A 23427-nucleotide genomic window follows, 5' to 3' on the forward strand; every position below is an offset into this window, starting at 1 on the left:
ACAAACGCTGTAATCGACCATTAGAGAGAATACCGCATCACTGAGTGTCTTTTTCTTCTTGAAGCTTTTAGAGCTCTTTGACAGTGAAGATCCTCGCGAGAGAGATTTTCTTAAAACTACCCTTCACCGAATCTATGGAAAATTCTTAGGCTTAAGAGCTTACATCAGAAAACAGATAAATAATATATTTTATAGGTAAGTCAGTGTGTGGGTGACATTTCCCTTTTTGCATGCTGACGCTCCTGTCACACTCGACGCCCCACCTCACCGTTTCCTTGAGCGAAGTGGCTGTTTCTGAGCAGCTGGCTTGCCGTGTGCAGCTGGGCCCCGTCTACGCCTCCGCCTCTGCGCCGGGCGGGGCCCCCTTCCCTCTGTGCCTGCTTCCCTCCTCCCCCCGCCCCCCAGCTCACACCCGGGATCTGTTCCGGCTTTCACCGGCAGGCCCGGCCACCCTGAATGTGGTTCCTTCTGGATGTGGACGGATCGGTCCATCCGGAGCCAGCGGTTTCCTCGCCCCTGGGTGGTGCTCGTGCCTCCCCGCTGAGTCTCAGTGAAGGAAGGAAGGAGTGAGGGGTGAAGTGGGGAGTCTTGGGAGACCCCGCCGTGCGCTGCTGGAAGCAGTGGCTGAGGCCGCGCAGTGTTCGGTGGCCGCAGCCTCCCCAGGCCTGCAGGACCACAGAGGCCTGGCTCTGCTTTCGTGGGGAGGGCCCCGCCCCAGGGCTCCTGGAGGAATGTTCTGACGGCCCGGCGGTGTTCAGCCTGACCCCGTGACCCCTCACACAGCCTCCCTGTCGCCACCCCTCTGAGTCTCAGGGCCTTAACGCCCCTCCATCCGCCGACTCCCATGCCCACGCGCTCCGCGGACGAGCGGGTGTAGGTCCTGGGCGAGCCCTCGGGTGCCCCTCAGGCTCCGGTCTCCCTCCACACCAGGGCCTCGCAGCCTCGCCTGATCCTCCTGGAACGTTCTCACGTCCCCTTCCACCAGCCCTTCTCCTCACCCTCCCAGGCTTCCAGAGACATCCCTGCACCAGGAAGGCCCGCAGCTGGGCGGACGGTCCGGCCTCCTGGGAGGACAGGCATCGAGCCGGCGCCAGCTTCCTGCCTGGCTCCTGGGGGCTCCAGATAAACGTTGATGGATGAAACCGTTAGCGTGGTTTCTTCTCTGTCCCTGGGACGCTCACTGCGCGAGCAGTTTACTCCATGAGTTTTTAGGGGACAGCTTGCCCCACATGCCCCTCACTCCAGGATGCCGCAGGTAGTGGTGAGTCCTGGCGGTGACGGGCGGCCTGTCCCTGCTGTCCCTCGCCCTGCCCGCCTGCGGTCACAAGGTCCAACGCCCCCCCTTACCTTCGCACGTGATGTGGCCTTTCGGTGTCGGAACCTCCAGCTTGCAGGTGGCTTCCCTTCAAACTCCCTCCAAGCTCCCCACGGCCCGTTTATATGATGGAGCCCAGGCTGGACACACTGGCTTAGGTGGTGGCATCGTGCTTCCTAAATGTTATACTCCTATTTTGTATTTCTTGGTGTCGTGTTTCCTTTTGAACAAGATTGTTCCTTGGCCGGCGTACTTATCTATCAAAACGTAGCATACACTATTTAATCACCAGCAGACAGGTAGGATTTCAGTTCCAGTCTTTTAGGCTAAAATGGAAGCTCTGCCTGAAGGTTTCTTCCCTGCGCACGTAGGTTCTGTGCAGAATTACCAGTCAGTGCCTGGGTGAAGGAAATAGAGAATGCCTCATTACCTTAAGGAACCTTGACTTAGTAACTGAAATTCCTAACTAGGCTGTTGTTCAGAAGTTACAGAGTGCAGCTCGGCTCTCCCTGAGCACTCAGTGCTGGAGTGTGTGGTGTCCTCACGTTGTTTTCAGGAGTCTTTTCTGTAAAAACCGTTCTTGATGCATACGATCGGGAGGAAGCAGGTTCTGTGGATTCCACAACCGGCCTGGGTCTCCACCTTCAGCACCGCCCCCTCCTCATTCCACGTGAGAAAAATTGCAGATGATCTCGAGAGCTCTATTCCGCTCATCTGCGTTCCACGTGGTGTAGCTACGGCTGGTTAGACAGCATTTCAGGCGTGTTTGGTCGACCTTCCTGAAAGCGTTAGTGTGAGGTTCCTACTTAACTTCTGTGGGTTCTCACTCTAGTCAACATCTTCACAGGCGAGTTAAACGCAGCTCTGGGTGAGGGATCGTGCCTGCTTGGCAAACAGTGGAGCCTGAAGTTGGGTGGCAGGTGGAGCCCGGGCTTCAGTTCTCTCTGCTGCCAAACAAGCCCCCGCGGCTTGGGGGCTTAAATCAGCTGTTTGCTATTCCTCTCATTCTGTGACCTGCCCGGGGCTCCGTGACCGGGAACGGGTGGCCCCGGGGCGGAGTTCTGTAGTGGCTGCCTGTGGTCCTCAGGGCTTGGCCGGAAGGGCCTCGTCCCTTTGTATCGATCAGAGCCCCTCGGGGAATTGAGGACAGCCCAGCTTCAAGGGGGAGTGACTTCCATCTCTGCGTGTGAGGCACAGAACACGTCCTCCAGGAGGGAGAGGAATAGGTGGCGTCCGTTTTGGAGACTGTCCTTGACAGGCAGGTCCCAGCTCAGTTTTGGGGGAGTCCTAGTTCCTTTTTGCTGAAAGAGGGAGGAACGCTGTAGCCTGCTCTGCGTGGGCCCTTAGGGCTTCCTTCCTGTTTGGCACCCCTGCTTTCTTGTTTCCCTCTGGAAAAGAAAGAAGGGGAACTACACTTACATTCTCTTTCCTATACCTACTCCAAGTCTACAAAATAATCAGGAATGAAGAATTTACCGATGAGAATATAGCAGTGTTGATCTAGGAAAACAAAATGGCTTTTGGCTAAAGGCTGTCCTTACTTAAACGTTAGTACTGCTGGAGATAGATCACAGGTGGTGCCCAGGGGCTCGGCCACCTCCACGTGCCAGAAGCCGGAGCCGAGCACCCAGGCTTCAGGGGCCTCGCCCACCTGCTGCCTGCACAGCCCTCCAGGTGTAAACAAGAGGAAGAGGGACTGAAGTTGGGTGGTGGCACTATGACTTTGTACATCTAAACTGTTCTAAGTATTTCAAATAAAACAGGTGAAGTGAAGGGAGCCCCAGGTGGAGTTTCATACACAAACTAAAGCGCCTCCCCGTGTAGATGCCCAGGGAGGCTGGGGCTCCCATGGGGCCGGCTTTCCATCGCAGGGCAGGGGCAGTGGCGGGGCCGACGTGTCTGAGGCTGACGCGGGTGCCCCACGCACGGCGCAGCCTGTCCCCTGCTGCCCTCGATCTGACCAGCCGGGCTGCCGGGGTCCCTCACGGGCACCTTCCTGCCTCGGCTCCGTGCTGTGGCCACATTTGTTTCCGTGTCACTGTGTTCAGCTGCTCAGTGGTTCTGACCCCGGTCCCTGTGGGCTCAACTCCGATCTGTCTAAGCTGGTGTCCGAGCCTCCGCGTGTCTGCCTTTCCCGCCCGTCGCCCACCTTTGTTCTAGCCAAACGGGCTGTCTCCCCGCTCCACGCCCCCACTTTGAAGGATCTGTCAAAAACCTAGAGACGTTAGACCCGCTCCTCAGGAGTATGTCACACTTTGTGGGTGTTTGACCTGTTCTGGACCTTAAGGTCACTCTTCCGTTTGTTTCAAACAGGGACAATGAAAAATTTTAATATCACAAACACTTATTTTTGGCCTAGAGCTGGCTCCAAACTAGTAGTTTTTGTCTGATAGGCAGAACCTTTTTCAGACCCCAGACACCTCTCGCTTCAGGCAGAATTCGCTGTGTGTGTTGGTTTAGCCTGACTCCAGGTGAGCCAGGCTGTGGGGCAGGAGCAGGTTGTTTCTGAGGAATCCTTGGAGAGAGAAGATGCTTTCCTGTTTCCTGTCCCTGTTCCCTCTCCCTGGGCCCAGTTTATTCAGCAGTCGTGTTTCAAGCACCGGTCAGATGCCAGGCTCGGCCCTAGCACCAGGGACACGGTAACGATAAGTCCTCGTCCCCATCCTCAGGCTGACACAGGGTGCAGGAGCTGCTGGGAGCCCCAAGGAGCATGCACGGGGGCCCCGAGGGAGTGGCCTCTTGGGGCAAGTGAGTCGGGCTACTCAGGTGGGGGTTTCAGAAGATGGCACCTGAAGCAGCACAGGGCAAGTGTGAGGTGTCAGACAGGAAGCAGGGGAGACGACCCCAGTGGTGAGGAGGTAACTTGTACCCTTTGCAGAGACTGTGCTAAATATCGGAGGCTTTAAAATTGAGTAAGTTGTCAGCTTACGTTGAAATGCAGCAAAAAATAAAATGGATTAAGGGATGGATAGAGAGATGTATGTGTGATAAAGCAAACAGCAAGTTGTTTGCTGTCAAATCTGGGTGGTTGAAATACAGGTGCTCACTGTAAACATCTTTTCACTTTATGTTTGAAACTTTCAAAATAAAACATTAGGGAGAAATGTGAGCAAGCCCATGCTCTCTGCCCTCTGAGTGTCTGCATGTCCAGGCTTTGAGGAGTCTCTCTGGTGACAATTAGCAGTGCCCCCGGAACGGTTTTCACAAATAGATTTGCTTATTGTTGCCTGGCTACGTGGTTTTCTTCCTAAAAGCATTGTTTTCTTATTCAGAGGATTTTAGTCTTTTCCAGCCATTATTTCAGTGTCTAATTCTAAATGACAAATTGCTTTTTCTAGATTTATTTATGAAACAGAGCATCACAATGGCATAGCAGAATTACTGGAAATACTGGGAAGGTAAGTTGTCTCTTTGTTATTGGTAGCGAAAGGCCTTAGATGGAATTTATGCCAAATGATCCAGTTCATTGCGTCCCACAGCCCCCTCCCCAAGGCAAGGCAATTTAAACCGTTCTCTAAAAGGACGTAAAGAAGCCTCACTTGATGGCCGGGGCTGGTGAGCTCTTGGATCAGAACTTAATGACACTAAATGACAAACCTCTCCCATCCCTATGGTTCCATACGTAGATTCTGTTTCATGTACCTCAGGAGCATTACTATGGGAACACAATTTCAATTATTTCCTCAAGAGCAGTGTTAAAAATAGTTACATTAAGAAGGTTTATATTTGACACTTAGAAGAAGAATAGGTCGTTTATTGTACATTTGGGGTATCGAGTAAATGCTAATGTGTTGCTTTGATTTTATAAATTTTTCACATGTATACTTATAAAATAATTAACATTTCAAAATTTCATCGTCTTAATCCAGGTAGAGTTCTTGCTTGCTATCTTTTTTTTTTTTTTTTTTAATCAGTGACCTATAGGTTTTCTATCAGACCTCCTAACTCACTGATTCCCAAACAGAGTTCCTCAGGGTTCCACGGCTGAATAAGCTTGGAAGTGCTTTCTCCCCAGCACCTTACTTGGGGATTCAGTGCATGTTAGCAGCTAAAGGTTCTGAGGAGTCCTGCAGGGAAGAAACTGTACTCGTGCTTCATGTAATGATTCCCAGAACTATCTGAACACAGTAAGCTTTTCAGAGGAGCCCTGTTGTCATCTGGTGGATCTGTGGTCCAGCCCTTCTGAAAACAACTCTCCTCGCTGTTTCAGATATAATGTAAAACAAATGACGGTCCGCGTGGGGAACTCTACACTGACACAGTCCCGGGTTTCTCTCTCCCAGCAGAGTGTAGTGAGGGCTTGAGTGGGTGCCCTTACTAGCTGTCCGGCCTTACTTAACCACTCTCACCTCCCGTTTCCTGATCTATAAAATGGAAAGATACTCATATTCACGTCTGAGGTGGTTGCCAGGCTGGGGTGAACCGAGTAAAGTGTCCAGAGAGCCTGCCACACCGCACGCAAGGGCCTCAGAGGTCCTCTCCTGTCCCCTCATTTGAACGCACACACCATCCTGGAGGCCACTTCAGGCTAACCCTGCCTGCAGCTCCCGTGTGCCCCAGGCTCATGAAGGAGGGACCAATTTAGAAATCGCTTGAACTGCTTCTACAGCTCGCAGGAACTTACCTTGTTATAAAGCCAGATAGATAAAATACTTGATGTCACAAACAAACGCTTCAGCTTGGAGGTTAAGAGCGGGGGACCCCCTTTCCTTGCGGAAGGGAACAGCTTTCTTGTTGATTTTGAAACAACGCCAATTTGCACACTCTGACTCTGTTCTGCCAGCACTAGCATGATGGCGCAGGATTTCTCTGGGCAAGTGTGAATTCCTAAAGATGGTGAAGGCCGGAGGAAGGTGCCACCCGGTCTTCATGGCCCTGCCTGAGGAAGGAGCTTTTGCCCCCCGGAGACTCCTGCTCTTCCGGGTAGCTCCCTGTAAACTCAGAACTTTTAAATTGTCCTGTAGTTACAAGATAAAAATGACTGTGCTTCCCTGAAGGTATTTAATGATCTTTTAATTTCTGCTACTCTCCTCCCTCCTTTTTTCCAACACACATAGTTTGCTTGCGCGTTTTCATGCTGAAAACAAAAACTGAAAGAAAAACAGAAAGATTATGTTTTTTTTTGTTTTGTTTTGTTTTTTAAGATTATGTTTTTTAATCTGGAATTTGTAAATATTCAAACTTCGGATAAATTCTGTTTTCACAGTATAATTAATGGATTTGCCTTACCACTAAAAGAAGAGCACAAGATTTTCTTATTGAAGGTGTTATTACCTTTGCACAAAGTGAAGTCTCTGAGCGTCTACCATCCTCAGGTAAGGGCTCCTGCCGTGATGTTGGTGGGCCCCAGGAAGGAGCTCGTTCGTCTCTGCTTGGACATCAGTGAACTCAGGATATTGAGCCCCAGCCTCTAACTGGGAGTGTTTTGTCTCTTATATCACAGTGTTGACTTGGGTGTCAGGGTTCTGGTGATGAGTGAAAGGATAAGGGAGTGAAGAGAGATTGCTTTTAAGAAAATCAGAAAAACCTCAGGAAAGGAGAATTTCAAAACTGGTTGTAAACACTGAGAAGGGAGTGGCTCACGCGATGAAGGGGTCAAGGAAGACCTCTCAGGAAGGCTTCCTGTGGTGGGATTGAAACCTAGCACCTCAAAGACAACGCCTCTGTGTCCACGGCCAGTAAAATGGCTTAAGAAAAAGTTGTTTGGGGACTTCCTGGCGGTCCAGTGGTTAGGGCTCCGTGCTTCCACTGCAGGGGGCACGGGTTCGATCCCTGGTCAGGGAGCTAAGATCCTGCATCCTGCGCAGCGTGGCCAAAAAAAAAAAAAAGTATATATTTCAAAAAATTAAAAAAAGAAAGGAAAGGATGGGGTTTTTTTTTTTAAAAAACTGTGGGGTTTTTATGACTTTGTGGTTACACTGAAAACCTGGTCCCTAAGTGGTTTCCAGCTGGTTGATCAGCTGCATTTCCCCAGGAAGCTTACGTTTTCCTTCACTCTTACTGTTCTAAGCTCCCCGCAGACAGAATGTAAGCTCCACTGACTGCAGCACAGGAGGTTCTGGGGAGACGCCCGCCGTCACTGTGGGTGCAGGGCGGGCCCCACGTCTGGGTCCAAGGACCAGGAACCCCCATTCTGTGGGACTTCCCTCGGGGAGTTTGCCTCATGGCATCAGAAGGTGTATCCTTCGATGATTCTAATGACACCGGCTTCCTGGGAAATCTTTCACTTAGAGTTTTTTCCTCTGATTCCTGTTAACTGGTAATATCTTTACATCCAGCCAGTTTGTTATCATGTTAGTTGTTCTGTATTAGAAATTAGTAGTTTGGGAATTTAAGATGGAAACAGATTTTAATTTGCTTTTTCCCAGGAGTTAGATTACTTGTCCATTACAGTCTCCAAAAAGGACACCAGAAAACTCCCATCAAACCTGGCCTGGCTTGTCAGTGTTGATCTAAAAGACTGTTTCCCGGTTTTTTTTTTAGCTTTCTGATGTTCCTTTTGCAGTTGATCTGTGTTGCACATTGATCCTGGGGTCCCTCCCTCAGAGCCCCTCCCAGAGCCTCCGGCGGGGCCCCTGGAAGGAGCCTGTGTCCACCCAGGAGAAGGGCTGTGGGGGACAGTGCGGGCAGGGGACAGCACTGACCACGTCCGGCCCTGTCTCCCCACAGGAAGATGTCTAACGGTACAGCATTTCCATGTTAAAATGGAATATTAATACTTTTTCTCCTCTTACTGTAGCTGGCATACTGTGTAGTGCAGTTTTTAGAAAAGGACAGCACCCTCACTGAACCGGTAAGTACACCCTCTCTGGTCAGGGCCTTGTGACGTAGTGTGTGTGTCTAAGTGTCAGTATCGCGGTCCGGCTGCTTCACCAAGACAGCTTCTTCATCTTAAGTTATAACACTAGTAAACACAAACTGATTTCATTCCTGTGTTAAAAGTTTTCAAACTGTAGTGATTTTAATTACAAGTTCCCCTGTCGAAGTGATTGTTCATGTAAGAAGACGGCCGTCTTAATCCCTCATTGCATTTTACTCTGAACGGCATCCTGCTAAAATCATGTGCGTTTAATACTCCCACGTCGCTTGGTTTAGCAGCATAGGTCACTGACTTCAGTCAGAGGAATTGTAGCAAGGATTCAACCTGCTTGTACTAAAGAGATTTTACTGTCTTGAAAATTCTTTCCAAGTTATAGTGTCACTATTTTATGGTCATTGGATCATAAATGAACGTTAGATTGCTACCGGTCAGTGTTTAGATTTCTAAGTTTCTTGGCATTTTATCTTTATTAAAAATAAAAAGGCTATTGTAGCCAAGATTCACAAAGTCGGGTGTGTCAGGTGCCAGTTGAAGCATTTGAATACACTTTTTTATCAGCTTTATTGAGATGTAATTCACATGCCATACAGCTCACCCACTCAAAATGTATGATTCATATGGTAGACCTAGGTTTTATATTTCTTGTGAACCCAGCCAGGAACTAGAATATAGCCTAGAATATAGTCCTATACACATAATATATCCTTAGAAAATACTTAGTAGTAATTTGATAATTATTAGCATCATGATTTAAATTAGTAGATACAGTACAGGAACAAATTTTGTTCTGTATGTGACCTGCTTTTCATATGATGGTATACAATTACTTTTGTTTACTTCTCACCAACCATCTTGCACCTTGCAATTTGGAGTTTTAGTCCTCAGCATTAAAATGTTTTTGGTATTTCTTCCTGTTCCAGGACAAAAATCAGAAAAATCGAAGGTATTTGTTTAATAAATTGCTGTACTTTAAAAAAAAAAAAAAGTATGATTCAATGGTTTTTGATACATTAGGTTATTAATTTTTTCAATTGTGGTAAAATATACTGTATAACAAAATTTGCTGTTGTTAAGTGTACAGTTCAGTGGCATTAATTACATTCACACTGTTGTGCACCTGTCACCACTGTTTCTAAGACTTTATCATTGCCCCAAACAGAAACTCTGTCTTCATTAAATAGTAACTCCCCACTTACCCTCCACCCTCACCCTGATAACCTCGAGTCTACTTTCTGTCTGTGAATTTGACTGCTCTAGATACCTTATGTAAGTGGAATCATACAGGATTTGTCCTTCTGTGACTGGCTTATTTCACTCAGCGTAATGTGCTCAAGGTTCACCTATATTGTTGCGTGTGCCAGAAATTCATTCTTTGTTGTGGCTGAATAGTATTCCATTGTATGGCTAGACCACATTTTGTGTATTCATTCATCTGTCAATGGAAATTTGAGTTGTTTCCACATTTTGGCTGTTGTGAATAATACTGCTATGAACATGTGTGTGCAAATCCCTGCTTTCAGTCCCTTTGGGTATATACCCAGTAGTGGGATTGCTGAATCATATGGTAATTCTGTGGTTAGCTTTTTGAGGAAATGCCATACCATTTTCCACAGCAGCTGCACCATTTTGCATTCCCATCAGCGGTGCACAAGGGTTCCAGTTAATCCACATCCTCGCCAACACTTGTTATTTTCCATTCTTTTTTATTATAACCATCCTAGTGAGTGTTTTTTGATTTGCATTTCCCCAGTGACTAGTGACCTTGGGCATCTTTACACATGTGTGCTGGCCATTTGTGTTTCTTCTTTGGAGAAATATCTTTAAATTCATTGCCCATTTTTTAATTGGGTTGTTTTTACTATTGAGTAACAAAGCAAGAAGTATTAGATGCTAGTTTAAACGTTTGAACACTTTTAAAAGTCACTATTGGACCAGAAAAGGTAAATATTGTAATTCCTGAGTCTTTCCTATCCCTTTAGTGGTCTTTCACAGGTTTCTTGTGAAATTGTAATTTTCATAGTTAAAAAAAATAGAAATTCTTAATACTGTATTCTTGAATTAAACTGCTTCTGATTTCTCCTTTCTTTTTAAGCTTCTAAATTCTATGTGTAGCCTCCCCCATCGCACCCCAAAATTCAGGAAAAGCCCCTGATCATATCCCTCAGCTGCTGCCTACGGAGGTGACGGAGGCTGCCCTGCTCTGCAGCCCCTTTCAGAGTGACCCGTCCCTGTACCCCCTCCCTGGGGTCTCCTCGTGCCTCTGCCTCAGCTCTGTCCAACATTCTGGAAGCCCCCAAGAAAATGTACCAAATCTTATCAGACTTCAGTATCACACAAAGTATTTACTCCAATTTAGGGTGAGGATGTGTTATTTTATCCTCCTGCTAAACTGAAGACATGTTCAGATAGGGAAAGAAACATGAACTGGCGCTGATAATTTAAAAAGCCCTCTTTAATATCTTTCTTCAGTGGTGACACGTCCGTATTCCTGTCTGTACTTGATGGTCTTCTCCAAACTAAAGTACCATGTGAAGAAATCCTAGCACATACCCTGCCCTTTTCCTACTTCAAAAATAAGGAGAGAAAGAGTATGCAGTTTTCTGCTATGATTTTTCTTTGTACATATTTCTCATACTCTCTAGTGGCTAAAGAATTCACCGAATGTTACCCCACATTTCTCACGGACTAAGGGTCTCCCCCCAAGCCCACTCCCTGCAGGTCCCGGTCCCCCGCCCCCGTCTGTCAGAACCTGGTCCTAATCCTGCTCCAGCAAGACTCAACGAGCGCATCCCACCCTCTTCTGTCTTCCACCTGAAAGTAATATGAAAGCTGATAAAGTTTATAAATTCCCACTAATAAAGCTAATACAGCTTTGCAGGAGTGAGGGCTTTTAATTGCGGTTGTCTGCAAGAAGGCAGGAGATGATGTGCTGGCTTCGGTGGGGTCCTTCCGTCTTAAATGGTAGATAGAAAACTCTGACTCGGCACGAGCACAAAGCTACCTCAAGCCCCCTACACCCAGTCCCGAGTATTTCCACCCAGAACCACTTCATCTCTTACTAATCTCCTGCAGCAGAGATAACATAATTGCACTCTTGATTACAGAAAGCAGATGAATTTTCTGCACATTAAAAATGTTCAGACCCTCGCCTCAGTAAATTCCTTCCTTTGAAATTTCATGTATTATGGCAATACAAAGCCCATTTCGTCTTACTTCAGCATCAAAAGCATGTAGGTAATTAGATGAAGGTGTAAACTCTTGTGAAGGTGCTGGGAAGGGCAGTCGGCATACGTGTGCGTCTCATGGTCCTGCACCTGTGGCACCCCGAAGTCTGTGTGTGTCCAGGCTGACCCGTTAAAAAGACGTTTGTTGCCCTGTCTGTAATCCGTAACTAATATTTTTATTTGTAAACTTTGTACAGTGCCCAAAAGCTTTCTGGGCACGTCAAACACTTTTCCACCCACCTGTCTCTTGAGGCTGATTGAGTTTTACTCTGTGGCCTTTTCCCCTGGTGTTCCAGGACAGGAGAGGGGCTCCCTGGGACGCCAGGCTCACCTGCCTTCCCGAGCCACCCCCTTCCCCCCCGCACCCCTGACCCGGAGCAGGCCGCCCATTGAGTTTCCCCAGGAAAGCTCAATCCTGAAGTGCGCCCAGCAGCAAACAGCCACTGTTGGCGCAGATTAGCATTCCCCAAGCAGACTCCCACTCTGCCAAACGCCGGCACCCTCGGAAGCAGCTGAAACGTTGGGTATTGGTCATAGGTCATTCCAAGTAGCATGAAAAGTAAGCCCAGCGTATACCTCTGATTCCAGAAATAATACCTTTTCCAGAGACATTGAACGGCTAAATCAATTGTGTCCTATAGTTCACAGCTTAATGTATTTCTCCTAATAAAATTCCATTTGCCAAATGACAAGGAATGGTGGATTTGTGAAGTGATTTGCATCTGCTGTGTTCTTAAAAGTGATTCCAATACACAGAGTATATAGTAGGTGCCCAAACCTCTGTTAAATGGTTTTGAGCAAAAAGTAGGAAAATCATTAAATGATGCTTTTTTTAAAATAATCTCTCTTTATTTTTTTTTAATTAATTTATTTATTTATTTTTTGGCTGCATTGGGTCTTCATTGCTGCTCGTGGGCTTTCTCTAGTTGTGGTGAGCGGGGGCTACTCTTCGTTGCAGTGCGCAGGCTTCTCGTTGCGGTGGCTTCTCTTGTTGCAGAGCACGGGCTCTAGGCGCGCGGACTTCAATAGTTGCGGCACATGGGCTCAGTAGTTGTGGCTCGCGGGCTCTAGAGCGCAGGCTCAGTAGTTGTGGCGCACGGGCTTAGTTGCTCCGCGGCATGTGGGATCTTCCCAGACTAGGGCTCGAACCCGTGTCCCCTGCATTGGCAGGCGGATTCTTAACCACTGCGCCACCAGGGAAGTCCAATAATCTCTCTTTAAAGACAGTTGTGTCAGAAATTTTTACGTCAGACTTCAAAACTAGGAGCACTTTTAAAGTAAATTTTGGAGTTTTATAAAGTGTAAAAATATAAAAGATTATCCAGGAGCCTGAAGGTCAAAAGCATCAAGACAGAATTACCCTAAATGAATGTTGTTGAAAAGCCCCTTGTTTTTAACTGCGGTGAGGCCTCACAGGCTGGCCTGGGGGCACAGTTGGCATGATCTGCGGAGCCAGAAATGACCAGTGAATGGAAACCACCAGCCAGTCTGAAAGCATGAGCATTTGCAGTGATTTTCACAGCAGACCTGAGGCTGGGGGCCGGGATGATGGGTCCAGAAATCGCTGTGATAAGGCTAAACAGCTCCTTTAAGTAACAGGTTGCAGTTGTACAGTTAGGTGTGCAAGTATGTATATGTGCTTTACATATACGTACGTAAATGTTTTGGATCATTGTACTATTTTAGGTAGCTAAACTCTTAGGGGTATTATTAGGTAGCTAAACTCTTAGGGGTATTGTTAATCTGCGTTCCAAGTCTGATATTTTGGGTGAAGAACCTTTACTGGTAGGAAATTTGGGAACTGCAGGAACACGATAACAGAAAGGTTGCCCGGCAGAAACTGCCCGTCTGGTGGGCAGGGAACACAATGCCCAACACTCACCAGCCGGGAGGCTGCTGCCGCCCGACTGGACGGCTTCACAGGCCTGCTCTGGGCGGGGCCCCAGCCAAGGCCCAGCTGCCACCCGCTCGCTGCGGCCAGCAACTCCTCGGGCACGTGCGTGGGTCTAGTAATAAAGTCTTCTCAGCAGCCCCAGGGCGAGGGTCTTTGTGCCCCCAGTCTTTGATGAGGGCTCTGGGGCACCGAGGGGTGGGCACCAGCCCGTGGCCACACACACAGGGCTTGCTGACGTCAGTGCTTGACGTCTCTCTTTCCGATGTGTTTTAGCACGACTGAAAACACTGTGTACACACACTATGTATGTATGTTTGTGTACAAATATATACGAACAGTCAGTGAATTTGAGAGAGAAACCGATTGTGCCTCTGTGTATATGTCTCCACACTAAGATATATATATGAATTCACATGCTCTGTGTTTCTCCACTGGTCTTGTTCTCTCTGAACTCTCCTACCTGCCTCTTTTTTTTTTTTTTTTTTTTTTTTTAAGGATCTGACTCTTACTGAGATGGTAGTTAATCAGAGTGGGTCACATAAATTAAAACTGTGATTCTAAAGTATATAAAATTAGACCTACCTCTCTAATTATAAAAAACCCACATTCTGATTTACTGAATCACTGTTCCTTCTACAAGGAAAAAAGCACCACCTCATCTTGTGGCTTTGCAGAGGGGACACCTTAATGAAGAAACAGAAGACGTCACACTGTGTGCTGTCTCTTCTGTAGGTGGTGATGGCGCTTCTCAAGTACTGGCCAAAGACTCACAGCCCAAAAGAAGTCATGTTCCTAAATGAACTAGAAGAGATTCTAGACGTCATTGAACCGTCAGAGTTTGTGAAGATCATGGAGCCTCTCTTCCGGCAGTTGGCCAAGTGTGTCTCCAGTCCCCACTTTCAGGTATGTGGCCCGGAGACGGTGGGCTCGTGTCACTTCCCTTTGGAGCTGGTAGGTCGCAGTGTGTAGCTGGTCATGTTTTGCTTCTCGGGTAATTTGAAGGTAATATTCAAGCTTTTGCTTCAGTGTATTTCAGAGTAAGATCGTGAGACTTCAGCTCTACAAAATACACTCTAGCACCTCGTCCCCCCCTTGTCACTGAAAACGTGTTTCTCAATAAGAGTAATTAAAGTCAGCTTCTCTGTAAACGACCTCTGTCTCTATGTTCACTGGGTTCCCAGACGCACACAACCTTATTCTCCACAACTTGAGTGATGGATGCTTACGGAGAATATAAAACTGTTTAGCTTTGCGTTCCCGCCCTCCATAAGCTCTTCATTTCTGACATATATGTGTTTGTGTCCCTTTACCCTTTAAAAAACAGTAATGGTTCTGATTTTTGTCCCTTCCGCATTCCTGTGTGAGAGGTGCCTCGGTCATGCCACTTCCCACTTTTCCTGATTTCCTCCTCATACCTTCCGAACCCCTTTCAAAGGTCATCATCCCCAGTGGCTTTTCCAGCCTGTCTGCCTCCTTTTAACATGCTGGGGACCCCATCTTTTTGTATCGTTGAGACGGTATTTGTTGTGAACTCATCGTGCACAAGGTAGAAATCTAGGCACAAAAGGAGCAACACCTCACAGTCACCAGGGAGTCGGCAGCCCAGCGGGAGAGGGGAGACGTGTCAGCACGGCCCCAGGTGACATCCACGTCTGCGTGGCTGGCGGTTTCAGAACTGGCCGCCTCGGTGGCCTCCGCCCCTCCCGTGTTACCCGCCTTGCTGCCCTCCCTGCTGTCATCTCACGTCCCCTCCCTCAAGTGCCTCTGCAGGGACAGGCTCCGCCACCACCCATTCTCAGCGGAAGCCACGTTTCCGCACACACGCCAGCACTCCCTCCCCTCCCCTGCTGCCGTTCGCCGCACGACTTAACACTTCTAGTAAGTCAGACACTTCGCCCATCATTTGTTTACCCCCGTAGAACATAAGCTCCATGAAAGCAAGGATTTCTGCCTCTCCTGGTTCACTGCAGAATCCTCGGTGCCAGACAGCACTGCGCGTGGTGTAGACGCGTCATAGATGGGTGGTGGATGGCTGACGGATAGGTAAAACGAACTCATTTGACTTGTCTCCTTGGCATCTAGCCCATGTCTAGCAGAAACGTTCATTGAACTCATGAAAAAATGAGTGACAGTGATCTTGACAGACAGGAGATCATCGGCCTTTCTGTTGAAGGCTCTTCAGGGTTACAGTCTAGAGTATTTTAAATTGTAGAAATAATAATTTTCCAATCCAGTATAATTCATTTCCCTCTTTACATGTGTAATGGAACGCTTTAATCATCACAGACAACAGTCATGCCCTCCGTCTTTCAGGTGGCAGAGAGAGCGCTGTATTACTGGAATAACGAGTACATCATGAGTCTCATCAGCGACAACGCAGCAAAGATTCTGCCCATCATGTTTCCATCCTTGTACCGCAACTCAAAGACCCACTGGAACAAGTAAGAGAGAGCTGGCTGCCGTCAGATCGGGCCGTTTTTAAATTTTGCATATTTTGCTGATACTTCAGTTACGATTGAATCCAAGCCTGAATATCAGTTAAAAAACAAGATGCCGACTTCTTTGTGGGCTGTAGTCAAGCAGAAGTGTGGGCTGTATCTTGGCCTTCCGTTCACGTCCTTATCCCCGTGTCGAGCCCACGTAGGGCGTAGTGCCTCACTCCCCACCCCCCATCTCATCCCCGGCGGGGTCGGGAGCAGCATCTTCCGGGCCGCCTCTTAAGTTCCCTCCGGGACAGTTAAAGACTGTCACAACCTCAGGGCTCAGTCCCTGCAGGGGCACAGTGGCCACCCCACACGCGGGGGCCCCAGAGCCCTGCTGACGCTCACCCTGGGGAGCCAGAGAGAAGAGCAGGTCACCTAAACACCACTAGGCATCCTGACGTCTGCCCCTGCTTCTCCCCGTCGTTCTCTCACTTACTGAGGATGAACAGACTGATTTACTCAGTGGTCGTCTCCCGAGACCTCAGCAGTCAGTATGGGTGCCGTGTCATCCGTGGCATCGGCTCCGCTGAGCTGGTACTTGTGAAATGTGGGCCATTGAAATGGGCTGATAAGTTGGGAGAGGAAACAGTCTGTGGTGGAGGAGGGGAGGGAGACGGATCAAAAAAGATGAAGCATTCTGAGTTTCAACACGAAGCTTTCGTTACAGGACAATACATGGCTTGATATACAACGCACTGAAACTCTTCATGGAGATGAACCAAAAACTATTTGATGACTGCACCCAGCAGTTTAAAGCAGAGAAACTGAAGTAAGTTGCTCCTTTCAAAAGTTATTCTTTCAAGGATTTTTTTTTTCCTTAATCCTGAATAAACCTCTCCCATTAGTTTGTCCTAAGAAGTTATTCTTCACTTTAAAGCAAAATCAGCCCTTTTGTACTTGGAAAGCAAATTGAAACTTTGTTATGATAACTTATTTTCAAAGAACACATGTTTAAAGTTAGCTATTCTCTGGGAATTCCGTGGCGGTCCAGTGGTTAGGACTCAGCGCTTTCACTGCGGTGGCCCCAGGTTCAATCCCTGGTCGGGGAACTAAGACCCTGCAAGCCGCACAGCGCAGCCAGAAAAAAAAAAAGGTTAGCTGTTCTCTCCGTTATGCTACTAGTTTAATCATTGCAAAAAGTGCATGTATAGTCACGAATTTAACTTTCAGGATCTTTGCTTTTCTTAGGGGACCCTTAAAGGCAATAATGTGTAGTAATTTTTCATGTTTATCAGGCAGGAATTTGAACTGTATCCTGTAAGGTTTATATGAAAGAGCAGGAATCTTCATCCAGCGTAGCTCTATTGTTCTAATTTGTTGATCTCCATAAATTCGGGCATTCTCTGGAATCTAGTGCCAGAGTCCCTCACAAAATCAGGGCCCTGCTCTCACACTGTGAGGACTTCGGAACCCACATCTGTCCAGGGACAGGCTAGATCAGGGGTCCCCAACCCCGGTTAGGAAACAGGCCGCACGGCAGGAGGTGAGCAGCGGGCGAGAGGAGCTTCCTCTGCCGCTCCCCATCGCGCCCCGTCGCTCCCCGTCGCGCCCCGTCGCGCCCCATCGCGCCCCATCGCTCGCATTCCCAGCTGATCCATCCCCTCCCCCACCCTCGAGTCCGTGGGAAAATTGTCTTCCATGAATCCGGTCCCTGGTGCCAAAAAGGTTGGGGACCACTGGGCTAGATGACTCTGTCCCTAGGCTGTGCTAGTAACAGTTTGATTCACTAATTATCAAAATCACATCTTCAGAGGCAGGTGTGGACGTGGGCAGATTGGATGCTCTGTCACTGGAAGCTGGCCGAGGGAGATAAACTTTGAATGAATGTAATTCAAATTACACTACATATATAACGAAGCGCCATGCTCATTCCTGAGACAGTGTGTGTTTACCTATGTGCAAGGCCCCGTTATGGGTTCTGGCAACACAGCAGTGGATAAAACAAACAAAAACCCTTGCCCTTATGGAGTTTACATTCTGGGTGGTGTGGAAAGAGAAAGACAGCAAAATACAAATGAGTAAGAGACCGTGTGTGAGGGACAATGACAAATGAAGCAGGAAGACGCGCCCGGAGCCGGCTGTGGGCTCTTTAAACCTTCAGGCTGCCTGGCCCATTCCTGCCTCAGCCGAACGCAGTGTTCAGGTGTGAAATATGTGAACGTCGGGGCTTTTCTAACGGCACATCCTCTTTCATGGAACATCACATTTCTGAAAGGGACCTTACAGATCATGTAGCACATTTACTGGATTAAAAAAAAGAGTTGGTCCCACGATAAGTAATGTACTGAAGGTCATGCGCCTTGTTGGTGTGGATCTACAGGCTGTGCCTCTGTAAGGACGTCTTCACCTGGTTCCTTCACGCTGAGGTGTGGTCTCACTTTTCATGGGTATGTAAGCTTCTCACCAAAATCATATACGTCCTGTGACGAAGCAACAAAACAAGGGGAAGGAAGGAGACAGAGATGTGCTTGTGCAAGTGTTTCTAAGAGCTTAAATTCTTAGACATGTTAAAATTTTGGTGTATTTATATTTTTAACTCTTTTCCTCTAAGCCCAGTTTCTTTTTTTTCCCCTTTATGTACCTTGTGGTCACCACTGTGACGTACGTGGAATAAGACCAGACAGTGACAAAGGGGAAATAGGTGTTGTGTTGCTGCCCACGTTCCCCCTTAACGTTTTCTCTCTTGAATTTGATTTGTTTCTCTAACACCAATGACATTTTACTATTTTTCAGAGAGAAGCTAAAAATGAAAGAACGAGAAGAAGCGTGGGTTAAAATAGAAAACCTAGCCAAAGCAAACCCCCAGGTACTAAAAAAGAGAGTAACATGAAAACGTCTAGGGTGTAACTTGAATGTTTTTATGAGATAGGAGTGTGGATTCATCGTGAGAGGGGAGGGAAATCAATTTCACTAACACTGTATATGAAAATATCTGCAATAAAAATACTTTTCAACTTTTGTACAAGTACTTATTTTGCCCCACAAAGGTTTTTACCACAGAATTGACATTTTTTTTATTATTATGCTTTTTAAATAAGATATGAACCTTATGAATATACTGTGGTAAAAAGAAAGTAAGGATACAAGCTCTGTTTTGGGCCAAGATTGTAATTTGCTTTCTCAGATGTCATAGATGCTGTAGTTCAAACAATATTTTCCTTTCTTTTTAATATCAAATTAATTCTAAAGGAAAAGAAATTAGATTTGAAATAGATTAAGTATGAAGTCAATGTCCTCTTTCCTCAAATGAGGTTTCTGCAGGCTGAGCCTTTCTCGTTAAAAGTTGACCGACTTCTGTCATCTTAGCCGCTAATCCTTTCTCCCATCCCAGCACGCCCTGGCAGGTGGGTGCCAATGATGTGTCTTCTGGAACTGCCAGCACTGAAGCAGTGTCCCCCGATGCATTACCTCGGGCTGACCCCCGGGGACTGGGGGTTGGAGCCGTGTCCCGACAGACGTTCTTTCTGATGCTATGTGCCTGTCCGATTATCACTGAAAATCATTTGCCACGCTAAGAATTCTCAGGCTGTCCTCAACTCCCCAGAAAAGATTTTACTTTCTGAGGAAAACTGCTCGGCTACCCCTAAAATCCTGAAAGGTTCAATACGGTGAACCAGGTTACAAGCTATCTATTTATTTTTTTGGTGAGAGGTATGCATAAATCATTATTATCTCAGTTGCCATGTGGGTTTTAAATCTCTCTGATGTTTAATAAAAAGTGATACATGAATACAGAGTTAAAAGTATGTACTTTACCTATATAACAACATACTGACTTGTATTCCCTCTGATAAAACTATAATCAAGACACAAACCATAGGAAAATTGAACGACATCCTTAAGTGTATGTCCTTGATGCCACCTGAAACAAGTAACTGGCGTTTTTCTAACCATTTTTATTCCATGCTCTTACACAGAAATGCTATTTTATGTGAAAATAGCATGTGAAACTGTGTAGTAGTTAATTTAGGTAGATAGCTATGAGTATGTACTTTTAAGAATAGAATTTATGTTGAACGTGAGGTTAAAATACTGACTGACGTTTGCTGTAGGACACAGTACGTTTGTTGTAGGACACAGTAAAATCATACGTCTGGGGCAGTGTGGGTGGATGGACCCTGCCCGACGGGGCCCAGGCCATCTTGCTCTGTTCAGACGGCCCCATGCCGAGGGCAGACGGGTCCCAATCAGGGTCGTCAAGGACCCCGTCACACACACCCTTGAGATCAACACCCTTGAAAAACATGTGAACCGTATACAGATCAGAGGGTCTAATTTTATTTATTCTACCTGGAAAATAGGAATAATCTCATAGAAAATCGCATAAAGCCTTACATTACAAACGAAGAGCTGGCTGTGATTGTATTAGCAAAGGTGGCCTGGTTTCACTGCTGTGCTGTAACAGATGTTCCTTCTAAAATATATATTGTCCTCATTTCTCTTTTTCTGAACTTTTCCTAAATGTTCTTCCATCACATTTTTATTCCTTTGGCTGCTCTGTTTTAAAATGTCTCGGGCCACAGCCTGAGAGTGGTGGGCTTTGCCTGCGCTCACCCCTGCATTGTGCTGTGGCGCTCTGACCTGAGCGCCGTCCTGCTCGCGTCTGCGTGTGAAAACCGTCTGTGACCACACCCCAGCAGGTCCTGTCCGCATGCTCCAGTCCCCCGAGCAGTGTCTGAAACGGAAGGTACTTCGTGGGCTAATATCTCAAAGCTGGAAATGAGGGCCTTGGTACCCGCTGTTCACTCTCTCTCTCGAGAGTCCTTTCTAAGTTCTAGTCGTTGCTTGCTATTTACAACAGCAGCAAAAAGTAAATAGTGTTGTGGGTAATACAGCTTGCGCGCTACTTCCGTAACGAAAACATGTAGGTGGGTTTTTGAAGCCCGATTCCCCATCTCAAATCTGCCGTCCTGAGAAATGATTTAATAGCTTCCTTATTTTAGGTGGGTTCCCAATCCCTCACTCTGTTCACTGGCGTGTACCTAGAAGTCTTCCTGATGCTGCCTTGTGTTTTCACAGGCTAAGTCTTTCATCTGCTTGGAGATGTGAAAGCAGGTCCCCGTTTAGGCTGGTTGGGATTTGGAAAGCTGTGGTCCTTCAGGATTTGGGTTGCGTTTGTTTTAGCAGTTGGGGCAGTTTCAGCTGGGGTTTCTTAATGTCAGATGTGATTTAATTTTTTTAAAGTCATGAAATAGTGAAGATTTCTAACATAAATGTGCTTTTCCTAATCCACCCAAAGAGACCATATAACAGTTTTCCTCCCGTCTCCCTTTTGTGGGGATCATGTGAAACGAAGACAAGGCACTTTTGTGAATTTTAAGTGTGGCTCTGGCTCAGTGTTTCTGCCCCTTTGCAATGACAAGACGATGCCATAGGCGGCCCAGGGCACAGAGTCTGGTTGCCTCCCTTTCCTTTGGGAGATCAGCCTCTCTGGGGAAATGTGCGTTCCTTATTTCACCTGTTGAGAACTTCAGCCTCGGGAAGGTTTTTATTCCTAGTGAGAATCCTGTGCCCCCCACCCTGCTAGTGACGCTGATTTCCTATAGACATTCTGTAGCATCCTTGTGTGTACTTTTCTTTGCCCTGAGCCCCAGCAGGGCCTCAGAGCCCGCACTGCTCTAGGCACGGCCGCTGGCAGGGTCCGTGTAGAGCGCTGGTGTTCTCTTGGCGTGGCCGCAAGCTGAAATGCTGGTTAGAAACCATCCCCGCACCACCTCCCGAGCCCTGCAGCGTCTCTGCTCCGTCTGCCCCGCCCAGCTGAGCCCCGGAGGGCAAGGCGCCGTGCAGGCCCCAGCTCCCTGTGCCCAGCGGGTCACCACCTCTCTTGGCAGATGAGTGCCAGCTGCGCGTCCCAAATGGTAGCGCTTTCCCAGGATACAGAAATGAGAATGAGACACGGCCCCAGGTGTCAAGGAGGCGAGCCAGATGGAAGCAGAGAGAATCCAGTCCAGACGGTCAGATGGTAGCACACGCTGGGGGTTGTGCTGGCAATGCTGGCGAGAGGCCTGGTCGCGCCTTTAGAGGGAGACACGTAAAGGAAGGCCGGAGGGTAGCGTGGCCACGGCAAGGTGTCCCCACGGCACCGGGACCTTAGCCCCCAAGAGTGCTGGGCCCCCTGGAGGTGGAGCCAACCTCTTAGAGGCTCACCAAGGGGCTTAACCAGCCAGGGGCTCAAGGCAGGGGAAGGGGCGACTGGGAAACCCAACTGTTCGTAGACGGAGCGTCAGTCATGGGGGAGGGTGGGTGTGGTCTGTGTCAGGGACAAAGCTGGAGAGGGGGCAGGACCCGTGGATTTTATCCCCAAAACTGCAGGTGTCACAGTGTCATCCAGAGCCAGTGGCCTCGGCAGGCTTGCGCTCAGAAAGCTCTTCCGACGCTCGGGGGCTCCTGGGGAGACGTGTGGAGATGACGCTGCTGGACGGGCTGACGGGGGCGGCAGGCTCAGGGTGCCGCGGGGGCCTGGGTGCCCATCGTGTGGAGGAAACGGAGCCAAGGGTGTGGCTCCCGCGAGGGAACGGCGCGTTTCCCAGGGTGGTGGAGGGGCTGGGCCAGGCGGCCACGGGGGCCGGGGGTGGGGAGGGGGCGCGGGCGAGGGTCAGCGAGACCTCGGGGCATGAGGAGGGGCACAGACTGTCGTCCCAGCAGTGACAGAGGAGCGAGGGGCTGGGGCGGCCGGCGCCACAGGCCAGGGAAGGGGAGCTTCAGGGACGACTGTGGCCAGCGCGTGGCCACACAGCGGTCACCCACGGCCTGGTGCCCGGCGTCCCGTCGGAGAGGCGAGGCCCAGAGCCGCGGGGGTGAGCCGAGCGGTCAGGAGGAGGAGGGGCTGCTGAGAGCTGAGCGGCCCTCCTGGTCCCTCGCCTGGCGGGAGGGAGGTGGTGAGCCAGGCGGGGCGGGGGGGGGTGCCGGTTCCCCAGCCCAGGCAGAGGGGCTCGCTGTGGCCAGGAGGGCACGAGCCAGGCACAGGGCCTGGGGGAAGGGGTGCGAGGCTGCAGCTCGGAACCCCAGCTCCCCCTTTACTGGCCTGGGGCCCCGCGGTTAGCGTAGGTACCTCAGCGGTCCCGTCAGCCAAATGGGATCATAACACACACTTTACAGGCTGTACTTGGAATAGCGCCCAGCTCGCGGCAGACGCGCAGAGTGTGGACGCCAAATGCTGAGGACAGTCAGGGCATTCCGTGTACCTTAGCTCACCTGCGCCATCCCAGCCACCTCTGAAGTGATCTCATCCCCACGTCCCACTCACGGAAACAAAGTCAGAAACCCGTCCTGCTCAGAGCAGAGCCGGACTTGGCCCAGAACCCGAAGGGAGTGGAGTCCCAGGGCGCCCCGTGGGGAACAGGAGAGGGAGCCAAGGGGACCCCACTGACACGTGGGCGTACCAGGCCTCCTGCAGGGCCGGCCACGGGGTTGCAGAGTGAGATGTGAGCTGTGGGACCGATTGGGGTTGTGTCGTTTGGGAGGAGAGCAGAGAGGGTGTGAGTAAAAGGGTGGGATCAGTGATGGGGTTTAGGTGAGTTTGGAAAATGCCGAGAACATGAGGACCAGGAGCGAGGGCGCAGAAAGAGGAGGGCAAGGCTGTGCGCAGAGGTTGGGGGCTGGAGGTGGAGGTTTCCGCGGGAAGCGTTGCCGTGACCAGACCCAGGCTCACGGGGAGTCAGCAGGCCGGAGGCTCCAGGGCGGGGTGTTGC

At 48.8% G+C, this 23427-nt stretch overlaps 1 protein-coding gene across 8 annotated transcripts in view; it reads left to right on the forward strand.

Moving 5' to 3' along the window:
- PPP2R5C (protein phosphatase 2 regulatory subunit B'gamma) overlaps positions 1–23427 on the forward strand; it is a 133406-nt gene that overhangs the window by 101749 nt on the left and 8230 nt on the right. For 7 of the 8 annotated variants that reach the window (XM_059915005.1, XM_059915007.1, XM_059915009.1 and 4 more), the window contains 8 exons: positions 65–195; positions 4654–4713; positions 6522–6630; positions 8055–8108; positions 13986–14156; positions 15567–15694; positions 16404–16505; positions 18470–18542. In XM_059915005.1, the coding sequence (XP_059770988.1) occupies positions 65–195; positions 4654–4713; positions 6522–6630; positions 8055–8108; positions 13986–14156; positions 15567–15694; positions 16404–16505; positions 18470–18542 (828 nt within the window). Of the gene's footprint in view, positions 1–64; positions 196–4653; positions 4714–6521; positions 6631–8054; positions 8109–13985; positions 14157–15566; positions 15695–16403; positions 16506–18469; positions 18543–19067; positions 20182–23427 lie in introns of those variants that run through there. The other variant, XM_059915011.1, reaches the window with a different exon arrangement.

This window comes from Balaenoptera ricei, chromosome 2, assembly GCF_028023285.1.
Source record: "Balaenoptera ricei isolate mBalRic1 chromosome 2, mBalRic1.hap2, whole genome shotgun sequence".
Lineage (NCBI taxonomy): Eukaryota > Metazoa > Chordata > Mammalia > Artiodactyla > Balaenopteridae > Balaenoptera > Balaenoptera ricei.